Source organism: Pteropus vampyrus, unplaced genomic scaffold, assembly GCF_000151845.1.
Source record: "Pteropus vampyrus isolate Shadow unplaced genomic scaffold, Pvam_2.0 Scaffold306, whole genome shotgun sequence".
NCBI classification, from domain to species: Eukaryota; Metazoa; Chordata; class Mammalia; order Chiroptera; family Pteropodidae; genus Pteropus; species Pteropus vampyrus.
The window spans coordinates 177,257-204,894 of NW_011889087.1; the positions used below are offsets into that span (position 1 = coordinate 177,257).

The following is a 27,638-nucleotide window of genomic DNA, read 5'->3' on the forward strand; positions in this document are numbered from 1 at the left end:
CCGTTGCTCTCCTTGTCAAAAACACGCAGCCCCTCCACAAAGTCCTCGTAGGTGCCCTGCTCCTTGTTACGCGAGATGTGTTGCAGGATGGGCAGGAACGTCTCAAAGTCCAACATCTTGGCATTCATCTCTTTAGGTGGCACAGGGAAGGAAAAAGTGACGTGAGCATAAATGCAAGGGAAGCAAAGGGTCAGCAGGGGGCCTCACCCCAGCTCTGCCTGGCAGGACCTGTCCCTGGCAGCTCCCAGGACTCAGCTGCAGCCACTTCTGGGTGGGGCACCCAGTCAGTGATCCTAGAAGGCACAGAGCCCATGGGAGCAAGGCAGGAGGCTGACTCTGGGGCTCTCTACTCAGTGAAAGGACTAGGGCAGATGGGAAAAGGAACTGTGACTCCACCCAACCCTCTGAGCTCCAGGTGGCCAGGCAGGCAGGGGAGCTAAGGGTGGCAGCAGCAGGGGCTGAAGGGCCCAAAGGACTGTATAGCCCAGGCCACACATTCACAACTTAGACTTTTGACGTGTGACAGACATACAGTCTCAGAAGCGAACTGATAGGATTGCAAAAAGAAAATTTTACATAACTCTGCATTTGGGTCCCATTACTAAACCACACTGCCCAGAGCTACTCTGAATCAATAATTTTTATAAATTTGCAGATCTTTTGTGACTAGCATACTTCTCCCACACTGCAGTATGTTAAATGCTTCAATTTAACAGACGTAAACCATTGTTAAATACCACAAATTCTGACATTTCTTTCTTTTATTACAACCTGGAACTCCTCAAAATGGAAGTGCCCAGATATCTTTGCAGGGCAAGCTCCTGGTCCTCTGGCCCCCTCCGGCCTACATCCTTTACCAGACATTGGTGTCTTCAGTAGCAAGAGGAGGAAAGGAAGTAGCCAGAACCAAGGAAAGGGGAGAGGGCCTGTATGGGGCCCAGACAGCCTCCAGAGATGGCCCACCCTTGATGGGGGCTCCTGTCCAGGTCTGCCTGGTCCCACCGAGGGCCTACAGTTCTGAGGAGAAGGATGTGTGTTATGGCAGTTCTCAACTTCACTGCCTCACACGACAGATGGCATTCACCAATGGGACACACTCTCTTACGCCACTTTGTAAACTCTCATTCATCTAATGCAAACGAGTGAAAGAGCATCATTATAGAGCTAATCTTGAATCCGCTCTAGTTTATTTTTGCAATCTTCGATGCTCTAACCATTACCAGGAACAAATGATTTGCGCTGCAACGCACATGATCATAGTGCATCTCAGTGCTGGGCACCTTGACTAAGAGCTACTGGGTGAGGAAATGGGTGGGAATGTGGAGTTGGTTATCAGATTCCCACCAAGCAGCCCTGCCCCAGTGCCCCTGGCACCCTTGGGTGTCAGAGGAAGACAGAATGTCGCTCCTTTCCTTTAGGAGCGACAGGCCATATTCTTCGAGGGTTAGCTAAGTGCCGGTGCTTCGGGATAAATTCTCAAAATAGGAGGCAGGTTACCTGGGGAGGGAAGGCTGATCTTGCAGGGCTGAAGGGAGAGAAGGGAGAGAGCCGCGGATGGGAGGTAGATTTGGGCGAGAGCCCCGGGGGCAACGGGGAGACACCGAGAGGCTGAGCCCAGGCCGGTGCTGACCTTCTGGCTTGGGCTTGCCCAGGACGCGCAGCACCTCGGCGTTGGTGGGGTTCTGGCCCAGCGCCCGCAGCACGTCCCCGCACTGCGCATACGTGATCTTCATCTCTCCAGTCGAGGTCCGGTCAAATAGTGAAAAGGCCTCCTTGAACTCTGCGGAGAGAAGGCCCGGCTGCAGCCCCTGAGCCAAGTGAAGGCTGTGGCGGGAGGCTGATCAGCCTGTCCGTCCGCACTGAAGAGCAGGTCAATGAGGTTGATAACATAGTTCAGTTTTTCCCTTCAGCCATCGGAGCCCACCGCCACCCTGCTTTCTGACAACTAAAGAAGGAGCCTGGCGCCTCCGTGCCCTGTTCCAGCCCTGGGCCCGTGAGCTCTTCTATCAGTCGGTTGTCACATAATTCGAATGTCTCCCCTGCCTCCGCCTCCCACCCACCCTGGTGTAGGTGGGGTTCCCGACTGCTGAAAATAGCAGGGATGTGAAAATAGCCCTGGTTCAGGAGTCAGGCTTCCTGGGTTGCCTCGTGTTGGTTTTGCAGAGAAGCACAGGAGAAGCCGGCGGTGTCTCGGGTTTCTTGTGCATCGCGGGACCGAGCCCCACCCCCACCCCTACCCCTACCCCCACCCCGATCCCGGCCCTCCCAGTTACTGGAACTCCTCAAAGGAGGGGCAGGAGGCGGAAGCACTCTGCAAAAGCGATAAGACTTGTTAGAAAGTCAGCTCCTACCAGTACTGCCTGCTCCAGGCTGACGGGAAGGGGGTGAGGGGATGGCTCCCAGGCTAGACAAAGTGACCTGGTGGAAACAGTCAGATAACCCCACCATGCCACCGACCCGCGCATGGCCTTGGGCAAACTACTAACCTTCGAGGGGTCTCCTTTTCTTAGCTCTAAGTGAGGCTATAACGTCCCTGACCGGGTTGCTGGGGGGATTACAAACGGTGGCTATTACTGTGTGTTCTGGTTCTCCCGCCAGCTCAGATCTATAGGGACTAGACTCCTCAAAGAGACCGGGACAGGTGTCCAAGGCGCAAGGCTGAATTAAGGTCCTCCCGGGCCCTTACAAAGAACCTTAATCCCTTACTAATTTGGATTCAAGCAATTTATTACTGGGGACAATTAAACTGCGAATGCATTGATGTTACCTTATGCTGTCCACAAAGAAATGGTTTACTAAGCAGATTAACGACATAAACCAAAGAATGTGTAAACTGTTTAGGAGAAAAGCCCTTCTGCGTCCTCTCCAAGTACTTCAGAAACGACTATTTCCTTAGAGGCTGCATATGGGTTATTTACAAATCATTCCACATGCCAAAGTGGATTCCCCAAGACTTTTACTTGCAACTCTTTATTAGGCATCATATGAATTTAAAGATACAAAACCGTTTGTCTTTCACATTACTGAATAATTAATTGAGTTCAAATTCCATTTTCATTGTTTACTAGCTGCATGACCTTTGGCAAGTAAATATTTAACATCTATAAACCTCTTCTCTTGGCACCTACCTCACAGGGTTCTTAAATTACATTCAAATTAAACATAATAATTTATGTAAAAAATCTTAACACAATGAACTGCATAAATGCTCAAATAATGCTGTTAGTATTACCTTACTGAGTTTAATCCCAATTTTACCACTTAACTGAGTGACATTGGCCATGTTTCCTAACCTTGATAAACCTTGATTTCCTCCTCTATAAAAAGGAAATAATACTGACCTCATGGCTTCGTTAAAAAGATTTAACTCTTTTTTTTTTTTAACTTATAAAGAAACTAGTATAGCTTCTGGCCCAAATTCAGTACTCGATAAATATATATATATTTGTTGGTTGAACTCAGACTTGTTAATTTTCTCAGTCATTCAGAAGATTTAATAAAAGTCAGATTTAACACTAAAGTTTAGGATTGCTACAAAAAAAAAAAAAATCAAGCCAGTGTGATCTTGAGGTGTATGAGAAGTGATGCTTATGGGCCCAGAAGAAACCTTTCCTCAATGGCCTGTAGTAGTCGGCTGCTTGCTAGAGCAATGAGTAATGGTGGTCACCCCTTCCTAGAAGGACATGGAAACCTGGAGAGGGACCAGAGAAGGAAGTCAAGGGATAGAAGCTAGATCCTATGAGGGGAAAAAAAAAAAAATCATAAAAGAAATTTGTGCCATATCACCAGGAGAATATAAACTACAAAGAGATTTAATAACTATTTTCCAATAGGTGGAGGGTATCTAGATGATGTCAAATAGAGTTACAGAATTGAAAAGAACCTCACTTAGCAGATAAGAAAATTAAGGTTTAAAGAAGTAACTTGCTCAAAGTCTCATGACCAATAGTGGCAGAATTAGGGCTACTACAAAAGTCTCCTGATTCCAAAAAATGTTCTTTCCAACATGACATAAGAAAATCATCTTTAGCTTTGCCAAAGAGCAAATGAAGAGATAGCAGGGATAAAATTAAATCGGAAACAATTCAGATCCAACTTAAGGAAGAATATCTTCAAAGTCAGAGAGGGCTGAAAGACTGAAATGAGTTAGGCCCCCAGCCCTGAAAATCTTCATGGAGAAAAGAGGCAACTGGCTGTCCCAATTGGCTAAGACCATGATTCCCATTTGAGAAATAAAATATTTCCATCATTAGTTGATTTTCTAGTCCTCCTGTGTGCTGCTATGTTTATTTATACACAAAAGTATATATTTAACTAAAATTCCTTAAAATTAATTTTAAGAACTTCACAGCACCCCAAACTATTAACTGAAAGTGAGCATCCACAGGGTGCAAAAACAGAGTCAGATTCAAGTCATTAGTTTCAAAATTCATCTGACAGCTCTCATGATCTATGTGCGGGTAAACCGGTGTCAGCTTTTTGGCGAGCAATTTGGCAATAACTATTACGATTTAAAATGCATGTATCCTCTGACCCACTTCTAGGGTGGTGCCTGGAGAAAGTATGCTGATATTCCCCAACTGGAAACCACCCACAGGTCTATCAATATAGTTCTGATTAAATTAAAACTTCCATCCATGTGTGAGAATCTATACAATTGCTTAAAAGAATTAAAAAGTAGAACTGTTTGGACTCGTAGATAGAGAGCAAACTGGTGATTGCCAGATGGGAGGGGGCTGTGGGGCTGGGTGAAACTGGTGAAGGGATTAAGAAGTACAAATTGGTAGTTACAAAATAGTCACAGAGATGTGAAGTACAGCATAGGGAATATACTCAATAATATTGTAATGACTACACTATTGTAAGAACTATGTATGGTTATCATATAACCAGGTGGATAGTAGAGTAATTAGAGGGATTACTTCATAAATGATATAAATGTCTAACCACTATGCTGTACACTAATATAAAATAATATTAATTGAAAATTAATTGAAAATTAATTAATTAATTGAAAATTAAAAATTAATTAATTTTTAATTGAAAATTAAAAATTAAAAAAAGAAACAAAAAAGTAGAACTGTTAACGCTAGCTGTAAAAATATATTATTAAATAATATATATTATTAAATCCAAATATATATGAAATAAAAGGTATGGAACAGTATGTATCACATGATTTGATCTATGTAAGAGTTATACATACATACATACTAGTATATCACTATATATTTTTTTCAAAGGATACATAGACCTATTAATGGTGGTTGTCTTTGGGAGAGGAATCAGCATGAAAGGAAAGAGAGGGAAAATATTTTTATTTTTCATTTTTTTTTTAGTAGTATATGATATTTTTACTATGTTCATGTATTAGTCTAATTTTTTAAATATAGTGTATGCTTTAAATCAAGGGATTGAGTCAAGTGGCCTTTCGAGGTCCCTTCCAATGCCTATAATTTTATGTCCTGGAGGCATTTGGTGGGGGAAACAGAGGGATAAGTTGCAATGACAGTGAGCCCCCACTGTAAAGTAGATATCATGCGATGAAACATTTCATTCTCAAAACACCAGACTCCTACTGAAGAAGGGCTAAGGGGCAACCACCTAGTTAGTGGGTGAGAGATCATGAGGCTTTTCTTGAAGCCACACTAAATAAAACTTTATATAAGATTGAGAAAATAAACTGTCTCGTCAAAGATAGAGAAAGGTTACTGATGGAGATCACAGATGGACTAGGGCACCCTAAGTCACCATTGGCCCTGCCACCATTAGTGGGTGAGCATCCTGGCAGACTTCAGGACAACGGGGGAGGAAGCTGATAACCTAAGAAGGGCTTTCCAATAACAGGAACAGAAAGGAGGGCTTCTAAACATTTTGGATAGTACATGTTGGCGGGGCGGAGAGGGGCGGACGGTGAGTGGTTTTTGCTGTGCATCTATTATGTTCCCAGCAGCCTGTCAGAGTAGTTGAGAACTCACGTCTGGAATCGGAATGCCTGAGTGTGAATCCTGGCTCCACCACCAACTGCCTGCCAGCCACCCAGTCTCTCTGTGCCTCAGTTTTTATCACCTGTAAATTGTGATAATAGTCCCTACCTCACAGGGTTGTTGTGAGAACTAAATAAATTAAATCATGCTTAAGTAGTAACAAGTAGTAGGTAAAAGTGAGCAAACAGCAAATCTGTAGCAAATGTAAGTTTGCTACGATAATGATGAGGATTACTATTACTGTGATGACAACTCCTTCTCCTCCTTCTCCAGGAAGTGCAACAGAGAGGGTGTGGATGGGGAGCTGTCAGTACTCACCTTCGATCTGGTCGGCAGAGAAGTCTATCTGTGGGGAGGGAAACAGAGCAGTGAGACTGCTGAAGGCCTCCAAATGGAAGCAAAAATGGCTTCCGCTGCGGTCAGGTCAACTCCACCAGGCCACTGAGGAGGAGGGAAGGAGACTGACGGCTCTGAGTGGAACACGTCTCCTGATGAACTGGCAGGCTGTGAAAGGACGCAGCCTTCAGAGCTCTCTACATAACACTTGTTAAGTGATGGCTCCAAGTAAGAGAGCAAACGTACCCAGATAACTCTAGAACCACATTGATTCCCTATTATAATTCCTTTGGGCCAAATGTAAATTCCCTGTCCTAGCGGCCATAAGCTGCCCTCACTTTCATCCCTTCAGATTCTCCCTACTCCACAAATCGTCCCAAAAGCCACATTTCCTCTCCCTTTGGGTGTCCCTGACTCCTCATCTTTGACCTCCCTTTTCTACCTCATGTTGGCCTTAAATCACCTCCTCCAGTGAAGCTTCCCCTCACGCCATCCCATCCCAATGCCTCCTTGGCACATGTCCCTCTGTGGCACTCTGGGACAACAAGAGTAGTTGAGTGGACCCTCAACGTTCCCTGTTTTCCAGTCATGCCTATATATGTATCCCAACTCCTTGAAGCAGGGTTCCTGCAGAATTTTTATTGTTCAAGGAAATGCATGGCATAGAATAGACACTCGAAAAATATTTATTGAGCAAAGGAATAAGTTTTGGATTTCTCTCACCTCCCCCACCACGACGCATAATAATTCAAATCTGAGTATGTAAGAGGAAGGTAGGAGGCTCTGAAAATGAATGACAATGACCGAGCATGAGATATCTTCATTTAGGAGCTATATGTTACATCACTGTCCTTGTCTACCCTCTCCCCAGATCTCCTCTCCACTAGTGGTGGTAACCAATCCTGGAGCAACTTCTTTGTGGCCCACCATACCTAGTCCTAACCCTGAGCTATGCTGTGCCCATTGTAGGCTGACCTCCATTAATGAGGACCCCCTAGAGGTGGCTGGAATGAGCTAGGAGAGCGGAAGGGGGGTTACACCAGGTTGGGAAGGGAACTGGCTATGTCCAGGAATGGACTCTGCCAAAGGGGAGGTAGTGGGGTGGTCAGGAAGTTAAAGGAACCCCTTAAATAAGCCAAAGGATGCTTTGCACAAACTCTCTGAGGAAGAGGTGCAGTTTGCCTTTTTTTTTTTTTTTTTTGCAATGCTTTAAGTCCCAGGGGTATGTGTGTAATTAGTATAAAAATATAACATCGGAATATATGGTCAGAACCACACATATTGTGGTTAAATTTACTTTTGCCCTATCTTTTAGCAAAGAATCTTCTAAGCAAAGGAACTGGGTTAAGTATAAATAATAAGGAAAACGGCCTTCATGGAAGACATCTATTTTTTTTTTTTTTTCCCAGTTTAAAGCACCTTCAACAACCCATAAGACTGGAAGATCCAGAAGTGGATAAGAGAATTGAAACTAGCAGGGGAGAAATTTAGGAAGGGGGGTAGATGGAGGAAAGTGATAGGCTCAGGAGAAGGCGCTCGTCTAGTACTACTACATGACTGTTACCCAGACACCAAGGACCAGTGTGCTATAACCAAACCCAGGGATGGGGCAACCGCCTCCATCTCTTGGCCAAGCCAGTTCCACTTAATTCCTGCCTCTTGTAGGATTACCACAGATCAACCTCAGGGTCCTTGGCACAACTACAGGGGCTCTGGGACTGTGGGTGCTGGGAGGAATCCTCAGAAGGCCACGGAGGGTTGTCCGATGAGAGCTCAGGGTTTCAGTTTCCTGCCTACTTGTCACAGAACCTGGTCCCAAGCTCTTATTTTGCTCTGATTCCTCAGCACCCCCAGCCCTGACCTAAGGCTGATATTCCCAGTGGCCCACCACTCCCAGCTTGTTATTAATAGCTCTTCGTACCAGTGGCCACTTGACCTCTTACATTCTGGTGCCAAGGCTTAAAATTGCTTCACTCTCCAGAGGCCTCTGACCTGCTCCTTCCTTGGCCCAACCCCTCCCAGTTCCATTCCTTCCACAGCTGGGCCAGAAAGCTGGGAGGCCTAAAATGGCTGAGTCAGCATGCGAGGCCTACATCAGCTCCAGAAAGAGGAACCTTCCAGTGTGAGGGAAGCAGGGCAGAGTAGAGGAAGTAGGGCTGGGGCACCAGAGGAAACCGGGACCGGCTCCCGCACCAGGTTAGAGAGAGGGTCTCAGCGGGGATGGGCCTGTCCTCTGCATACTCCAGATAGGACAGGCTGAGGCCACAAAAGGAGGGGCCTATCTGGGTAGGAAAAAGGAAAGGGAACCAGGCTCCCCTTGCTGTATCTAGAGCCCCCACTTCCCCCCAACCCCCACCTACTACAAGGGTCTTTGAGAGTGAAGCGCCCCCCAGGCACAGGGACCACACTCCCTCGCTTGTACATCACTTACTCCAAGTTACATGGCAGTTATCATTGTATGTTTTCTCCATACAGACATCATACTACCCCCAAGGAAAGAGTCACCATGGTGACTCTTTTACTTCACCATGGTGGCCCCACCATGCCTTTAAAAGGCAGGATCATTGGTTGGTTGCACCTCCCTGCCATTCCCAACTCTGCTTCATAAGTTTGGGGTGACACAGCAGGGTTTCCTTAGACAGAGCAGAAACCTGATCTCAAGGAGAAAGGCCTACAACCCAAAACACCCCTCCCCAGCCCCAACGCCTGCTCCACCGCCCTGTGGGGCTGCATTTGGGGGCATGGACACTGTAGCCCTCACCCCAGCCCAGCCTCCTTGAAGTAGATCCTTAAGCTCTAGGCAAATACGTTCTTGAATGTCATCTCCACCTACTTCCCAAAGGCTGAGGCTCACTCACCTTTATACTCTTAGGGTCAAAGGCAGGTTCCTTGGGGGGCTCAGGAGCTGGGGCAGGGGCTGGGGGCGGAGCAGGGGCTGCCTTGGCCGCTTCCTTCTTAGGCTCAGGTTTCTTGGGAGGCATGTCGCCTTGTTGAGATCTTTGGTGGTGGTGGGACCTAGGAAGGAATCAAGAGATGGGGAGCCTGGAAAACAAGATAGCCGACTGGGCCGCCTCTCTCCCCTTTTATTCTGGGCAGGAGCCCCCACAGAGGGGCTGGGTGAGAGCAAGAGCAACTGTTGCTGACTATAAAAGGAAGAAACACCAGCAGGGGACAGCTGACAACTGTGTATTGTCACCAGGTTTGGGGCTACCAGCCCCCGCCCGCTCCCCCCAGACCTCACACTCTCACAGCCTCCACCTCTGGGACAGGCTGACCCCTTCCTGCCAATTGGTGAAAACCCAGAGGGGCAGGGAAAACAGGCCCTCTCAAAAATGCCAGCGTCCAGCCAGAGAGATGAGCTGGCTTGAGCAGTTGATAACCCTCACACAAAGCCCAGGGGAGGGTCAGGCTTTTTTTAGCCCCTCCTGAGCAGAGGCAGCCCACTGCACATTCCTTTTAAGTTAAGATCCTTTAAGCTGAGAGCCACTCTGGGGCCTCGGCTCTGCCCTGAGGCTCAACTCTCAGGCCTGGAGCCCTGAAGCAACAGCTGGTCCAGCCAACACACACTGTCCCACCCCCTCCCAATCCGCAGGGTGAACCCTGCATCTTCCAGAGCAGGCACCTAGGAACTCCACAGACCTCAGACCCCTAGATCTATCACCCCCACCAACCTCATTCATTCATTCAACAAAGACTGAGCATATAACATGTGCCCAGGGGATCAGGATGAGAGGCAGACAGGTGTGGCTGAAAGGTGATGAAACCAAATGTCGGAAAACTGGGTCTCGTCTTTACTATACCGCTAACTCGGTCTGTGCCCCCTGAACGTGTGTGTGTGTGTGTGTGTGTGTGTGTGTGTGTGTGTGTGTGTGTGTGTGTGTGTGTACCAGGCACTATTCAGTACTAGTCATATAAAAATCTCACTAAATCCTCACCCCACGATCCTATAAGGTAGATATTATCATCACTCCCATCTTACACATGGGAGATTGAAACTAAAAACGGTAACAAGTAAAAAGTTCACTGGGCTAACTAGCTATAAACTATATTAGAACCCAGGAGTATCTGATTCTAAAGTTTACTCTTGAAAATTTGATAGTATAATCCCATTTATGGAGGGGGCCCATGTTTGTATGCTCATCGGAAAGGTCAAGATGAACACACACTAAACAGTTAACAGGAGACACCCCTGGAGACCTAGGGGGTGAGGACAGGACGATAACAGCAATTTGTTTTTTTACTTTTTCACTTCCTGTATTAATGGAAATTTTTATAATGAGCATGTGCTGTTTTGAAAAAAATGCTGGAAGTCAATAAAATGTTCAGAAAAACATCAACAAGCTTATCTGCTGCATAGGATTGCTTTGAATCCTGAGACTAGATAGTTCAGAGGAAAAGGAGAGATAATGCTGAGAGAGGCAGAAAAGTCACATTGCCTTTCCAGGCCCAGGTTCCTCACTTATAAAACCAGATTGCTAGACTACATAATGCCTGGTCCCTTTCAGCTCCTAAACCTGCAATTGCAGATGCCCTGGAGCCCACATCTGCCTGTTTTCAGGCTCCCTCAGTACAGGCTCCATGTCCCAGATCTTTCTGAACCCGAAGGGCCCTTAGAGATCACCCCATCCCATCTGGTTTTGTAGGTGAAGAATAAGGCCCAGGGAGGCTTTGGAGCTGCCTCAAGACATCAGCTATTTACAGCCAGAGTCGAGCAGCTAATTCTGGCCCTGTGTGCAGTGCTCTGGTACCATCTTGCCCCTCCTGTAGCCTACATGCTGTCACTGCTTGTGAGCAGAGAAGGCTTTAAAGGAAACTGAGGCAGAAAAAGGGGCAAGTACTTGCCTGAGGGAATACTAAAGCAAGACCAGAGCCCAGACCCTAGGCTAGCTCCGGTCCTGGGCTGGCCTGGAGGCTCCTTTGCTCCTTGGCCCTCACCTCTTCCCCACTTCTGCCTCCCATCTCTCTTCCTTCTGATATCTTGTCACCTGCTCCTGCATGCCTCTGCTTGCATCCTTCTCTTGCCCTGTCGGTCTGCTCCCTGAATACTTTATTCCCTAGAAGGTTTGGGAGCTCAGGTTGTTGGTAACGAGGAAGAAGAAAGAGGAAGTCGAGCCTCTCCCTCCCCTCTATTCCCACCTGCACCCCCTTCCTGGACCAGGTGTCCTGTGGGTTTGACAGAAAGCTACAGGCCAGAAGATGTATGACCCAGACACTAATTCTGACTTTGCCAGCCACTTCCCTTCCCTGGGCCTCAGCTTGCTTATCTCTAAAATGAGAGATAATCAGGAGCTTTCAAATGGTGTTCAGCAGACACCCAAGGCTCCTTGACTTCCTTCCAGCTCAAGGGACACAGAGAAGCCAGATCTTGGAGCTCCCCTGCCCCCTGCCACATCAATCAACACCTCTCCTATGTGCTTTATGTACTAGGCATTCCACGATCATTTTCTAAGAAATGGTTCCATGGTTTAAAAGTTTTAAAATAACCACTGAATGAGATGCTCTCATATGTCTCCTTGTTGTTAAAAAAAAAAAAAAGAAAAAAAGTTATTCTAATCATTCCAGGAATAAGTGTGATCTTCAAAAGACAGTGAACTGGAAGGTTGTCCTTCCCTTTCCTTTCGTTTCCCTCTTCTTTTTCTTTCTTTCCCCTCTCTTTTCTCTCTCTCTCTCTCTCTCTCTCTCTCTCTCTCTCTCTCTCTCTCTCTCTCTCTCTCTCTCTCTCGTTCATACACACACACACACACACACACACACACACACACAGCCAGGAAGGCTGAATGGGGCTCCGGGGGCTTCGGAAACACAGAAAGGGTGTGGGCTTTAGAGGCAGACAAGCATAGGTCTGAATCCTGCTATGCCATCGTGTCCTAATCTGGGGCCCAGTCCCCTCAGGACCCTCAACAGTACACATTTCATTCTCACGCTGTGAGATTTGTATGAAATAATGTCAGTAAGGCACCACGAACCATCTCTGGCACATAGAAAACCTTCATAGCCGTTCATTTCTCTTTACTTCCCCAGGCAAATGAAGCTAGAGATATCCTCAGGGTTCTCAGATTTCCCAGGAAAAAAATCCAGGAGAGGGGCCCACATGAGGGAGGGGCAAAAATGCTAACGAGAGCGTAAGGTGTAGGTTTAGGGATGAGGCAGAGGTGGAAAGGAATGGGGTAGGGGGAAGGGCTGCAGCTGGGTATCCATTGTGTGAAATATCTGTGGCTCAGAAAGCAATGTAGCAAGTCCTTGGAGACAGGCAGCCCACTGTCAGCAACAAGCAGATGAGTCTGCCAGCCTGAAACCTTAGCGCCCCTGCCTCACCCCAGTGGTGGAGGCGATGCCCCTCGAATCAGGTTCTAGTTCTCTTTAAGCAGCTCCAGCTAAAAAGGTGTCTGGCACTTCAGAAGTCACTAGAGGAGAACGGCTCTTTCTGGGAAAGAGCCCTGTGCCAAGAACCAAGACCCCAACACTAACCTTGTCATGACTCAAACTCAGGATGCTCATAGTCTGTAAGAGCCCAGTAGCTGGAGTGAGCGGTTTCACTTTCTCACGGTCCTCATTCTGCTTCCTGGTCTCTGACTTTCATCTTCAAATCTTAAACACCTAGAGTATCCTTCCCAGAGCCTATGACCAGTTCTTACCCCCCAATACGTGTTGACCAACCAGAGCAAAGGCAAGGAAGAGAGAAAGAAAGAGGCACAAGTGTGAAGAAGCCAGTATAGTAGCAGGTATTGGCAGCCTTGCAACTGCCCGGGAGGCATCTTGTGGTTCTGGAGCCAGGGTTGGCTCCAGCCCACTCAAATGTTCCCGTGGGAAGGACTTCAAACTTAGTGCAAGGAAAACGAAGGCCAGAATTTTACACCAACCAGTTTATACCACACATCAAATTTGAAGGCAAACGCACAGAGGAGAAATGACGTCAGCTCTCATCTGGGCTGGGCTTCCGCACGCTCGCCCATCCTCCTTCCTTCTCCTCTAACCACGCAGAGCCTGTGTCCTGCCCTGAGAGGTGGCCGGTAGAGTCTTCTGCCTGGGATCAAATGCTGCTGACAGTGGGCCTGGCCGGTTATGCCTTGTCCTTGTCACCCTCCCTCCTCTCTTCTGGCCAGTGTCTCATAAGCTAGACACCACGGGGCAACGCCCTGACCAACACACACTAATCTGTCCATAGAGGGCACTGGGTAAATCAGGCTGTGCTGCAAGGCACCGGCTCGCAGGGCCCACACAGGAGCCACCTGCCTAGGTTAGAGTCCCGACTCCGTTAGCGCATTAGGCAAGCTAGTTAACTTCTTTCTCGCTCAGTTTTCCCATGTGTAAAATGGGGCTGCTGATACTACCTCATTGGGCGGTTGTGAAGATTAAACGAGTTAATGTGGGTGACGTGCTTAGAACAGTGTCTAGCACAGAGCGAGTGCTCAAAAGCCTTAAACTTGAGTCCTAATTGAATCAGTGTGACTGCTGCTCCCTCTGCCAAGATCAACCGTGGAAGAATTATAAAAAGAAAATACCAACATATGAAGAAAACTGTGAGAAACCTCTCAGGTAAAGGGGGGGCCCTGTTCTGAACTGGTGTATGTGTGTGGTCGAGGGGCGGGTTTGGTTTCGGGCAGGAGGTGACCAGGCATGGCTGTGGGGTGACAAAAAAGAAGAGGGGCTCTGGGATTCTCATCTCTCTTGTCTTGCACCGCTGTCTTAGAACAGTGATGCCCCGTCACCTGTGTGACTCAGACCTGTGATCCAGGTGTGGGTAAGGGTTACTTCAGGGCACTGAAGATGCTCCGTGTTGGTGAAAAGCAGATAAAAACAGGTAGTGGGCAACCAAACTTGAACAGTTGTTTCCCCTCTCATCCCCTAAACTCCCAGGGCAGGTGAGCTGCAATCTAAGAGGTGCCTCCCTAAGGCTGAAATTGAAGTTCATCGGCAAGAAAATGCTTATTTGCGACTTAACAAGACAGATACAAGAAGGTATGCTAAAATTGAAAACTCTCGAGATGCAAATCAATGCATATTTTCTAATAAAAATATGCAGAAGATTTTAATTGTAATCAACAGCATTACTTCAACTGGCTGCAAAAATGACAAGAAAGTTTAAATGTTTTGTTGCGTATTAATAAATTTAGAGTTGTTTTTCCATTTATTTAATATCTCCCTGAATTTCATGTTAGTAACACTGAGTTGACACAAGAATTAGTGAATTTATTTAACTTGGACGTAGTTTTGAAATTGATATGCTTTTACTTCTAAGTAAAATCAATTCTACTAGACAGATGAAACAATTTAGTCAGTTTAGATGCGAATATGAAAGGAAAATGATTTTGGAGGCACTTTATTGAGCTATTCAAAAATTTTAAAGCATACTTGGAACAACTTAGGTATGTGAATCTACTTTTTTTCAACTGTGAATTTTGTAAAATCTAAATACAGATCAAGTATACCTGATGAACATTCAGCATCCAAATTGAGATATGCTGTAAAAGTAAAACACAGTGGATTTTGAAGACAAAAAAGAAGTAATACATCTCATGAGTAAGTTTTATATTGATTACATGTTGAAATGATAACTTTTGGATAAAATGAGTGAAAGAAAACATTATTAAAAAATTTTACATGTATATTAGAAGCATTACCCATTATTCAAGAACACTTACAAACAAAAACATACACATTAAAAATACCTGATGGTTGCCCAACATGAGCGGAATTTGGATGAGATGGGGCAATGAGATCAAAGGGAATAAATAAATAATTAAACAAGAGAGGCCTTGCATGGACCATTAGTGAAAGAAGGCTATACATCAAGGAGCATGATTAACCTGATCCTCTGTATCTATGATTTTTTTTGCCGCCTAAGAAGGAGAAAAAAAGCAATGAATACCTGAAGTCTCAGTGACCCTTCAGGCCCAGAGCACCAAATGAAAAGGCAGAAAAGGAGTAGAACTATGTCTAAAGTCGACATTTCAAGAACCATGGTATCACTGGCTCTTAGAGCATTTTAAATCACCCCTTCAGACTTCATTTCCGCTCCTGGTTAGCACAGGTGGAGAGTGCTACATATGTTTGGCCTAATCACTCAACAGTCAGCCAAAATGAAGTTAATTTCTGTGCTGCGACCAAGGCAGTGCCACCTAGTGACACATCTGTAAACCGAACCGTGGGAGGAAGACACTGGGAGGAGCCCAACAACAGGTGGGTTGCAGTTCCGCCTGAGCATCTAAAGTGGAGGGCAGGACAGCTGGTGTTTAGCAAAGAGATTCATAGTTGAAAAGCAGCAGAGAACAAGTCAGAATCCTCACCGGTCATCCAAACTGCATTCCCTCAGACATCCTGACAGCTGCAAGGGACTTTGGAGTCCTAGAGAAAAGGAGGTGATTGCCCAAGGTCACACTGGGAGTCATGGCAGACCTGGGACTAAAACCCAGGATTCTCCTCTAAGGTGACAATCGGAGCTGGTAGAGCTGATAGGGGTTCCCTCGGGGAGAGGCTGGAACCCCAAGCGAGCATGGAAGCAAAAAGGCATCACTGAAAGAGCTGGCCTGGCACCCTCAGCATGGACGACTCTCAGTAAAGAAACTCAGACCCTTAGCAGGGACTTTTACTCGGCATTTAGGGCGTGCCTTTAACACCAAAGATGATTCTCTTTTCTTGGTTTCCCTTTCCACCAACTTGTTTTACTTCTTGAATTCTGACTTCCTCTCTAGTGCTTCCCCAGTGACTTCTCTGTGACTAGATAGTGTGGCCTTCTCTGCTGTTCCTACGACACCGGAGTTCTGCCACTGACCCTCCTCTCTTCTATTCAAATTACTCTCACTCATTTATTCAACTAATTGAGCACTTACAATCTGTGGGTACTGTTATTAAAGTGAATAAGAGGCCGTTCCAAGGAGCTCACTGTCTGGTATGGAGGATGGAGATCCATAAATAGTTTTTCTGTAATGATAAATACTCTCATAAAGGTATTACAAAATATTATATAACTAAAAAGAATGCATTTAGTTCTACCTGAAAAATCTTTATCTCCAGACCCAATTTCTTTTCTAAACTGTTCAAACTTCACATTTTCAATTGACATTTGGACATTTCTCACCTGAGGCACTTCAAACTCAGTATATCTTAAACCCATCTTATCACCTAGTTCCTAAATCATATATATGTGACACACAAAAGAAACAACAACAACAAAGCCTATTAAAGCCAACTGTAGTGTATTCTCGAGACTAGAATATAATCAAGTCTGTGTTTAATCCATTGCTATGCAATCAGAGAAAAATGAAAGTCTACCTAGAAAAAGGAGAAATCTATTATTTGGTTAATATCCTCCCTAGATGATACAGATATTTTTTATCTAGTAGTCAGGCATATATGTCCCTTTTGAGAAAAAAGGGATAACAGCCAGTAATATCATTCAATTGACTCCTTTTGTTGTTTGTACACTCACCAAGCAACTTTCTAGTTAGAATTCAAATGCCCTAAGGCAAAAGAATTGGATAAAAATATTTCTCACTGTAAATCAATAACTCAGAACTATTTTCGATGTCCATCTTTTTTCAGATTCAACCATCTAGGATCCTAGAGTAATGGAAATTTAGAGCTGCCTAGACTCCCTAGTAGGCTCTGCTGCATTCCCAGCCCCTGCTCTCACCTCCATTTCACATAATCCTCAGCTGTCAGCATAATCTTTCTCAAATTCCATTCTCATGAGGTCACTCCCTAGCTAAATCACCACTATCAGCTCCCTAGGTCTATTTTATCAAATCTAAAGTCATCAGCCTAGAACCCAAAGCTTATCAACTGTCTCCAACACCAACCATTTCAACCAAGCTTATACAGCCTTTTCTCCAGGCAAGCTAATTTGCTTATAGTTTATCTTTTTCCCTGTGCTTTGGAAGTCTGTCTACCCCTCCTAGCCATAGGCCATGTAGCAGACCTCAGAACTCACCTCAGCCAAGATGCATTTTCTGATGAGCTTCACTACTTCAGACACTGCCTTGACTTTAAATCCCTTAAAGATTTATTTTCAAGACCAGCATGTTCTCCAGGTCCAGAAAGGAAGAATCAAAAAAACATCAGGTTATGACCAATAAGAGATAAAATTAAGTGGTCAAGTCATTTAATCATTAGATATAATATTTTAATATTGTTTATATTTGTGCAGGGCACTCTGCTAGGTGATGAGGACATCGTGGTAAGTCAAAGACACTGCTTTTGTGGAACTTATATTTAAAAATATATAATTAAAACTACCATACATACTATGAAGGAAAAGAGCAAAGGTGTTATAAGAGAGAATCATAGGGTAGAGCTAATCATTTAGATTAGGTAGGACAGGGGTATTCTGAGGACATGATATTAAGGCTGAGTCCTGAAGGATGAGTAGAACTCATCTAGTTAAAGAGTAAAGGGAAAGTATTTTAGGAAGAAGTACTATGTATAAAAGCTTCCACTTTAATCACTCAGTCAATATTTTTTAAGCATCTACTAAATGTAATGCTTTTCAAAGAGCAATAAGAACAATGATTCGGCCTTTCCTAAAGGTGATGAAATATAAATAGAATAATCAACTATATTAGTCTGCTCAAGATGCTATAACAAAACACCATAGACTGGCCAGCTTAAAACAATAGAAATTTATTTTCTCACAGTTTTAGAGGCTAGAAGTCCATGATCAAAGTGCTAGCAAATTTGGTCTCTGGGGAGAGCCCTCTTCCTGGCTTGCAGATAGATGGCCACCTTCTCGCTGTGTCCTCATACGACCTTTCCTCAAAGTATATGCACAGGGGAGGGTGGTAGAGAAAGAGAAGCCAACTCTCTGGTGTCTCTTCTAATGAGAACATTAATCCTGTTAGATCAGGGCCCTACCCTTATGACCTCATTAGCCTTGTTTCCTTAGAGGTCCCATATACAAACACAGCCATGATGGGGGTTAGAGTTTCAACATATGAATTTTGAAGGGATACAGACATTAAGTATGTAATATCATGGAGGGCCTTGTAAGACATGTTAAAGGGTTTGCACTATATCCTCAGAACAATGGGACATCCTGAGTTGTGAATTTCCCATTGGAGGTTAGGAAGGGGAGTCCTGACATGATCAGACTTGTTTTTGGAGGTAGGTAAACCTAGAGGCAGGATGAGACATGAAAGTATATTTAGGAGGTAAAATTAGTAGCGCTTTGTAAAATTAGTAGCGCTTTGTGACCAGATGTTAGGGTTAAAGAGAGCGGTCGCAGGTTTGGGCAGTGGAGAAGATGGTGATGCCTTGAACTGGGATAAGAAATATTTCAAGTATGAGGAATGGGAGTTTCATTCAGATCAAAGTACCTGTGAGATATCCAGATAGAGACTTCCAGTTGACAACTAGGCATTTGGGTCTGGAGTTCCAAAATGCAGTCTGGCAGGAGATACAGATTTTGAAATAATTTCAGATGAAAATTATAAGAATGAATAGATTTGCCCAGTAAGAACATGTGGGGTGAGATGAAGGCCTAGAACAGATCCCTGAAGCTATCTAACATTAGAGAACCTGCAAAGGAAAAGTGATAAGGAACAGAGCAGTAGAAGGAGAACCAGGAGACTGTGTTATCGGAGATGCCAAAGTAAAGGGATAACTTTAACAAAAAGAGCAAAAATGGGAGCAGGGGGAAGAGCTTCAAAGTCAGGTTATACAAGGAGGATAAAAAGTAAAACGAAACAGGGACAAAAGAAAAGTACAGATAAGGAGGACTAAAGGAATCAGAAGAGTAAGCTTACTCTGGGCTATGCTTCTGTGGTACCTGCACCTTGCCAAAGATACCCTGTCTAGCTTCTTGAATAGTTTCCTAAATGCTGGCTCCCAATTCTGATTGAACATGAAACAGACCAAGAGGCAGGTTAAAGGGAAGAGATAATTTACTATATTTGGAAGGCTTATTGTTACCCAACTCCACTCACCAGTTAACATATATGCTTGCTGGATGGTGAGTTTAAGCAGGTCAATCAGGAACAGAGGAAGAAGTAAAACCCTCTAAAAGATCCTATCAAAGAACAACTTCAAACAATATGGCCTTGCTCTGGATGAGTAGAAAACCACCACAGATGTATTAGCCCAGTGAACAACAGTGAAAAAAGAGATGCCTCTTTTTAGGGGACAAAAAAAAGCTTCAGGCAAATTCTAAGCTGAAGAGCCAGAGTGCCAAGCGTCACAGATTCTTTAAATGCTGACTCTAGATACACATTTGCACACACACACAAATATCATCTTCATGTATCCTGTGTTTTAAGTTCCTACATTTACGTTTATGAGAATCCATCGTGCAAGTACAAGACTGGGGTTGGCAGCATGTTGTGCGGAAAAGAGCTATGTTCGCAAAATGAACACAAACTTAGCATGAACAAAGTGTCATGTGACTGCCAAAAAATGCAAATACAACTTTGGTCTACTTTAATAGGATTGTCCAGATAATAAAAACAATAACCCTACTGCATTCTGAATTATTTAGAATAAATCTGAAGTGTTGTATTCAGTTAAATGTATCAAATTTTAAGAGTAATATCTTATCCCTCCTTTCCCATTTCCACTACCAGATTCTCTCATCTTAAACTGGTAGATTTACAAAGACAGCCCAACTGTCAAATTCTCCCATCACATGTGCCTTTTGTGGCGTCATTCAGTCATTCCTCACAAGAGGTGGAGTCTATGTCACCCCTAGCTGAATGCTGGCTGGCTCTGTGTCTTAACCAAAAAGAAGTGATGAGGTTTGACTTACAAGCCTATGCCTTAAGGAGTCCCACAGCTTCCATTTTCACCCTCTTGGTTGCCAGCCACCAAGTCAAGAAGCTAGGGCTAGACTACTGACCGATGAGAGACCAAGGTTGCAGCCAGCACCAGGTTCCAAATATGCGAGTTCTTGAATCTTGGAACTTTCAGTCTCAGTCAGACCAATGATGTAATATTTTATATCTGTGCTATCCAATATATGGGAGTCACTAGCCACACGTCTATTAAGTTCTTGGAATGTGGCTAAGGCATCTGAAGAACTTTATTTTTAATTTCACTTGATTTTAACTAAACTCTAAATAGCTACTGGCTACCGTACTGGACAGTGTAGAAGACTATTCCCATTCTAATTCATCCAGTATAACCCTGCTAAAAGAACAGGGCACAGGGCAGCAGAAAATCATCTTTGCACCTACCCTTTATGGGGCTACAATTACATAAGCAGTGACTGCAGATGGCTCGTGGAGGATATAGCTGTCAATTGGTGTTTATTAAAAACAAAAAACTAAAAACTCCCTCCAGTAGCACCCAAAGGAAGAGAGTGACCCATTCTAACTTGCTTTCATTCGCATAAAATATGAAAATCAGAAAGGGAAATTTCCAAGCCGTGGCATATACCATGACTACCACATCTAGCCTTGAGATATTATGACTAGAAAATTAACCTTCAAAAACTGTTTTCCTCATCTACTGAAAAACAAAGTTTTACCAGTTCTCTGGTTCACACATTTTTGGGGGGAGGGAACAGAAAGGAAATTTGAGAGAACCTACTACGTCTGTTAGAGCCATGTACATTAATGTATTTGATTCTCTTGATCATTTTTTTTTTTCCAGACTAAATAAAGTTAGTTCAGAGAGGCTGTAACTTGCCTAAGGACCTAAAACTAGTTTGTGCTGGAGATTAAATTCAAAAGCAATCCTCCGGCTTTCCAATCCCACAGTCTTTTCAACACACCAGAATGCCTCTCCTATCAAGAATAAAAATTTCTGCCTGCCTTCCGAGATTTTCCATGGTCTGATTACCTAATATTTCCAGTTAATGCCTTAACTCTTACCAGACTGATCTCATTTCTGTTTCCCTTCACTTACACTCTCCTTTCTTCTCATTCCAACCATCCTTCGAAGCCCAATGTCCCCCTTTTTCTTCCGTGAAAAGTTTCTCATCTTAATCCCAACTAATTTCCCTCTCTGAAATTTTACTCACTTAAAATGAGCACCACATAATGTAGCAGCACTTCGTTACGTTGTTTTACCCTTAAACAGACTCTAATCTCCTTGAGGACAGGTGCCATACTAAAATTTTGGAGGATGGCAATCTTTTAAATTTCCTGTTTCTCTCTGAGCCATGAACAGGTATTACTAGAATGGATGAATGACTTTAACTCAATAGACAAATATTTCCTGATTAATTAAAGTCAGCTCGAAACTCTCGAGTTTTACCCTTTGCTTCTACCACGCACCAATCAATCCAGAAAGGTTGAGTGGCGAATAGAGACGGCAGCCGGGCCACGTAACGATCCCCGCCCGCTCCGGCAACGCACGCCCAGCTTGCTAGTTGCCGATTGGGCGTGGCTCAGCCAAGAGTGGCAATTGGGCGTGGCGTACGTGAGTAAAGGCGTGGCCGAGAAGAGGAACATGCGCGCTGGGTCAGACTCGGTAGTCCCCGGCAATCCTCGACAAATTCCGGCAACGGTCTCCTCCTCCGCCGATTCACCTCGTGCATTTCCGGCCTCCTTCGGTCTTTTCCGTCTGTCTTCCGCGCGGACCTCTCCACTTCGGGTATTTCCGTGTCCCGCTCGGAGGTGCTCGGCAGTCGCTCGGCCGCCCCCATCCCCCGGTAACGGTCGCTGGTGAGTTTAAATGAGCCGGGGCTGGCCGGGCCGTAGCCGCTACGGGGGGGGCCTGAGGCACTGCAGAAAGTGGGCTTGAGCCTCAAGGATGACGGTGCTGCAGGAACCCGTCCAGGTAATGATAACGTCCTTCCCTGTGGCTAGGCTCGCAGCCCCAGTCGGGAAGCCGCGTATGGCCACCCCGCGGCCTGGTGCGGCCTAGGCCCGGCTCCTTCTCCCGCCTCCCCTTATGCCGGGTCCTGCCTGTCTTCTCGTCAGTTCTGAGGCCTTACCCACAACCTAAGCCGTGTTACCTCTGGTCCTATGTTACTTCTGCCCCTAGTGTGAGCGGCATTGGGCGATAATACCTCTCTTCCACTCCGAGCCGACGTCCGGCTAGCCCCTCCTGTCAGTCTAGGGGCCTGGCCCTGGCCGGGGTGAGAGATAGGGAGGGGGGTTGCGAAAACTCGCCCCAGGTGCTCTGTTACCTAAAGGATGATTGGGAATCACAGTTGATCAGAGCTGTACGATCCTCATAATGGTGGGGCAAGTTTGCGTGGGGGGAGGGGGTTGTTTTTGTTTTATTTGAGAGGGTAGAGGGATCGGTATTTTTAATACTAATTTCTATTTTGGTAACAGACTTACTAGCCCACGTTGCTTTCTCACTCATTGAATTTCTCACTGAACAATGATCTAAGAGGAGAACTCCAAGGCCCACTGCTGAGGGGCAAGCACCTATAGAAGGGGAAGGGTGGACACGGCAAATCTGGGATTTTTCCATGGCCTCTGATGGGGATCAAGAGTGTTTCAGTGCATGTTTATAAGGCGTTCAGGAAACGAAAGACTAATAATGGTTTTTCCATCCATTTCACTGTCGCTACCACAACAAGGTATGCTTTGACGCACAGTGCTCTTTTGGCATGGAGGAAACCTTAGTGGATGCGTTGCCAAGTCATTTTCCCCCTGCCATCTGAAGGAACTGAATCTTTTGTCCCTTGGTGAGGGACCAGGTCTGGAAGACTTTCAACCCACCATTTGATTTTTTGACTTGATTAGGAGAGTTGACCTCTATCAACCACTGTCATCAAGTCATGGACTTTCTTTATTTCGAAGTTAGCAACGATTTTAGAAATTAATTCATATTACCCTTAATAGGCCTGTGATAGCATACAGTAAATATTTTAATACATCACCACTTCTAGATTTCCTTAATTTTTCTTCACAGGATAAAATACCAATTTCTGCTAGTTGGCTTCTTCTGCAACTCTTTACATATAGCAGCTATTATTGTTTGAATTAGTATAATGTGGGAGTCCATCTTAGGATATTTACCTGTTTGTAGGTTGTACCAGTGCTTCCAAAGCTATTAAATTCAAATTCCTCTTACTAGTAAAGAGTACCTTTTAAGATTTTTTTTTTTCGAGGCCTAACATGAAATTAAAAGTTGCTATCTGTACCTTAAACGGTAAGTAGATCACTCAAGTTATTTAATTTCTGTTTCATATTCTTGTAATTTTGTCTTAATAATTGATACATTTGCCTTCTCTGGCCCCAAAAGCCTTCTAAAATTATCGATAAACTAGTTGTATTGCTAGCCTATAACCAGTATTTAATAATAATTTCAACTTGTATAAAAGCATGGAGAAGAAAAATATGTAGTACCCCTCAGAATTCCTCTTTTTCCTTAAAATACTCTTGTCAGTAATGATGCACTTAAGTATTTTCAAGGCTTAGAAGTTGAATTTGGTTTGCTTGAGTTTTTTGCACACAACCTTTGTCCATTAGATTTGGGGATGATGGCAAGAAGTATTAGGATATGGATAGGTGAAAATTTTGGTTGCGATTTATAGTATTAGAAGAAGCCATTCAAGAAGGGGTCTGGAGCATTGGCAGGAACAAGCAACTTTAGCTATACTGGGAAGAAATTAGTAAGAAGGAGAATAAAAATAAGACAGATAAATAAGATGCTATCTATGTTTCTTTAAAAAACATAAATGGTGTGGGTGATTGTGTATGCAAAGGAATGAGAGTAAGTTGGAAAATTGTTTCCTATCTTGGGATACCTCAAGGTTCATGGCATTGCTAGGCATAGGAAAAAGTTGAGAGAAAAAATGAGAATAACTGTTTTCTGCTTTTTTTTTCCTTTCAAGTTTTAACATGGCATAGTCAGTCTGATATACCATGTAAGCCTAAATGTAAGCTCCTTCTCTAAATTATTTCTCATTTTGTTGTCTTTGGGAGTGCAAAAAACTAACTTTCTCCCCACTTTCTAAGTTCTAGCTGGGCTAATAATCAGAGTAACCCAAGACAGATTAACAGAAGAAAACATCCAAAATTTATTATGGATGTACATGGGGGGGTGCCATAAAAATGAGACCTGAAGACACATAGGGCAATTGAGGGTTTTTTTATATGCCATTTTGGACAAAGGTGAAGCGGGGCAGGCATCTGGGATTTCAAAGGAAAAGTAGGCAGGCAATTCACAGGTAGGCAAGTTAGAGCAAATGTGGTAAACAGATTCTTGCTGGGCCATCCAGAAACAATGGGACACAGAAGGAAGCTCAACAAACAGGCTTTGATAAGTTTCTCACTTTTTGCCACATTTAGTTTTTATTGTGATGTTAAGGTGATGCTCCCCTCCTTTTTCTATCTAACTAAATTCCTTTAGGCAGGTAAATGGGGAGAATCAAAAGGTTCTGAGTCTTTTATTTCTTAGTAACCAGCTTAAAATCAATATCCTAAAAGACAAATTTTGGGGTGGCAAAACTTTGGTACCTCTTGAGTCTTTACAAAAATCTCTCCCATTATAAGGCAGAAATTCTGTCAAATATTTTTAATATAACTGAGGAAGACACTTTTCTAAGTGACTTCAATCAGTGCTACTTTGGATTCGGACGTTTGTACAGTTCACCTGATGAAACTGATCAAAAAAAGCAAAGACATTTTAATAGATTTATCAATTATTCCTAGAGGTAGGGCTTCACAATTAGAAGTGTTGGATAAAGTTGTAAACAAGCCTTGTAAAAATCACCTTATTAAGCAGTATGATAAGTGGGTACTATATACCTAATATTGTTTTAGAGATCATTAGATCACGAAGGAATACTTTTGGCTTGGGATAAGATGTACAGGGACAGCATCTGACATGGATTCAGAGTACCATATTTCAGGTAACTTAAAATCAAAGGTGGTATATTCAAGAAAATTGTGTTAGATACCCCCACACACACAAAATAAATAAAAAGGCCTTGTTGATGTCAAAGATACATGTGAACAGTTTCAGGAAAATTGTTTTGTTCAATGAAAGTAGGAAAAATAATGAAATTCCTAAATATATTTTGTGATTTTTAAAATATATATGTATAGCTAAATTGATAAATCAATAGGCATTAGACTATTTGATCTTCATTCAAAAATTTATATATTCCTGTTAGCTGAAATATGTTTGTTTGTGAATGTTTCTTTTGGAAATTAGATTACATTTAGGTAGTATCTTCAATATAGTGTCTTGCAGACAGTGCTACATAGTACCTGAACTGGGAGAATAAGCTTTGGGAAGTGAGGGTGGAGGAAGAAGTCATTGCAAGTACACAATAATTTAATTCCTTTATGGACTGGTATCCTAATATAGCCCTTGTGCTTATGGTCTGTTGAGAGAAAGCAGTAGACAAGTATTCACAAATCGATAATTACAAACTGTAATAAGAAGTATATTTTAAATAGAGTATTAGGAAAGAGACCTAATAATAGGAGGGACCTGACAGCAAACTCAGGTGTCAGGTCTGTAGTTGGACCACCAAAGGAGGTACTGCAAAACAGCAAAAAGTTAAGCAGCCTCAATGAAAAAATCGAAGTGGAAAGAATCCTATGCACCTGTGATGTGCCAAGCACAAAAGAGTATAAAAGACATTCTAAAACTTTCTCTTAAAAGGATGTCAGGAAAGACCTGTTTAAGCAAATAACATTGAAGCTGAGATCTGAAGGTTGAGAAGGAAATAGTAATTTGAAGAGCATTAAGAGAAAACAGCATGCACAGAGTCCCTAAGACTAAGCAGAACTTGGCATTGGAAGAACTGAATGAAGGCGGATGTGGCTGGAGTTGCATAGTAATGGAAGGCTGTTTTCATTGCAAGGATAGTGAGGAATCATTGAAGGATTTTCAGCAGAGGGTTGGTGTGATCTTTATGAGAAATGTAATGGAAGGAGGGAGGCCGTAGTAAAAACTGTCTTGGGATGAAGGTAACAGACTAAAATGATAGCAGTGAAGTAGGAAAAGGTAGATAAATTCAAGAGCTGTTTCAGAGTTAGAACCAATGAGTCATGGAAATTGATTGGATGGGAGAGCAGTTTAATGACAGCTGCCTGGATTTCATTTCGATGGTGCCATTAAACAAATGGAGAATCCTTTGAGAGGAGTAGACACATTTGAAAGAGTACAATTCCATCTTGTACAAATTAAGTTGGAGCTATTTGAAACCAGCCAGTAGAAATGTGGAGATATAATCTCTAATCTTTTGAGTGGTCTAGTCTTGTTGAGAAGATAAGAATGCTTAACGGGAATAATTAGATGGTGTAAGTCATTATGTATTTGGTTGCATAGACAATATTAAAGGAATTCAGAAAAGATCCTTGCAGACTGGAAAAATGGGAAAGCTTCTTGAAGGAGTAGAACTTAAAGCTTTAGAAGATGGGAAGCATTTGAATTGGTAGAGAAGATGGAGAGCGTTTTCGGCATGGAGTGACATGAGCAAAAGCCCAAATTTGAGAGTGGTGCTTAGGAACAAGAGAATAGTAAAATGTTATAGCCTTGGCTAGGATGGAAATTGAGAGCAGCAAGACATAAGGTTTTGTTAGCCAGGTAGAATCGGGTTATAGGGGACTTCACATCCAGACTGAGGAGTTTAGATTTGATGTATTGTAATAAATAGCTATTATAAGTTTTGAACAGAAGAATTTTGTAATGAAAGCACTGCTTCATGAAGATTAATCTGGGGCTATTGGGAAGGAGAGATGAGACAAGAGTTAGGGAGACATATAGGCTAGTAGAAAAATCTAGTTAGATGGTAACGTACACCAGGGTTTCTCCATTTTGGCACGTTTGGGCAAGTGAATTCTTTGTTGTGGGGGACATTGTCCTGTGTATTGTGGAGTGTTTTGCAGCGTCCCTGGCCTCTATCTACTAGATGCCCCTCCATTTGTGACAACCAAAAATGCCCCCCAGACATTGCTAAATATCCCTAGCGGAGCAAATTTGCCCAGATTAAGAACCCCTGATGTAGAACTAAACTAGAGTTCTAGAAATTGTAATGTATGATAGGAAAATTCCACCAGTGTTGTTTTTTTATTTCTTATACTTTCTTATATTGTCTGAAGCTTTTTAGCATCTATTTTTTATGGTCTAAAAAAAGGCAACTATTTTCTTTTTAACAGGAAGTATAAAACAACTTACAGAGGTTTATTAATATTTTTAAATAATATTTCTTATTTAAGAAGAGCAAGCAAGGAACTTTGCCATTTAATTTTTATGCTGTTGATATATCTTTTATATTAATGCAAGCTATGACTAACCCATTAATTTAATCAGAATTTGTCTTTTAAACTTTTTTTTTTTGGTGGAGGGGTGGTGGTGCTCTGTTTGGCTTCATAACTTTTAACAGCATTTCACCTATGTGGCTTTAATTTGTAGAACTCTTGAAGTGATACTCTTTTAGGGGCAAATCTACCCAAGCAGTTGGACAGA

The 27,638-nt window shown here is 43.5% G+C and overlaps 2 protein-coding genes across 7 annotated transcripts in view; one reads left to right on the forward strand and one right to left on the reverse strand.

Moving 5' to 3' along the window:
* MYL4 (myosin light chain 4) overlaps positions 1–21,631 on the reverse strand; it is a 25,729-nt gene extending 4,098 nt beyond the window's left edge. Inside the window, exons 1-6 of the mRNA XM_023521550.1 lie at positions 21,530–21,631; positions 18,635–18,704; positions 17,254–17,347; positions 9,182–9,338; positions 6,306–6,333; positions 1,631–1,780 (exon numbers count right to left, since the gene is read on the reverse strand). Of these exons, the coding sequence (XP_023377318.1) occupies positions 1,631–1,780; positions 6,306–6,333; positions 9,182–9,304 (301 nt within the window). The 5' untranslated portion in view covers positions 9,305–9,338; positions 17,254–17,347; positions 18,635–18,704; positions 21,530–21,631. The remainder of the gene's footprint in view (positions 1–1,630; positions 1,781–6,305; positions 6,334–9,181; positions 9,339–17,253; positions 17,348–18,634; positions 18,705–21,529) is intronic.
* Positions 21,632–21,853: 222 nt separating this feature from the next.
* CDC27 (cell division cycle 27) overlaps positions 21,854–27,638 on the forward strand; it is a 59,759-nt gene continuing 53,974 nt past the window's right edge. For 3 of the 6 annotated variants that reach the window (XM_023521584.1, XM_023521583.1, XM_023521585.1), the window contains exon 1: positions 21,855–22,034. In XM_023521584.1, coding sequence (XP_023377352.1) covers positions 22,008–22,034 — 27 coding nt within the window. In that variant the 5' untranslated portion in view covers positions 21,855–22,007. Of the gene's footprint in view, positions 22,035–27,638 lie in introns of all 6 variants that reach the window. The other 3 variants (XM_023521582.1, XM_011377084.2, XM_011377083.2) reach the window with 3 other exon arrangements.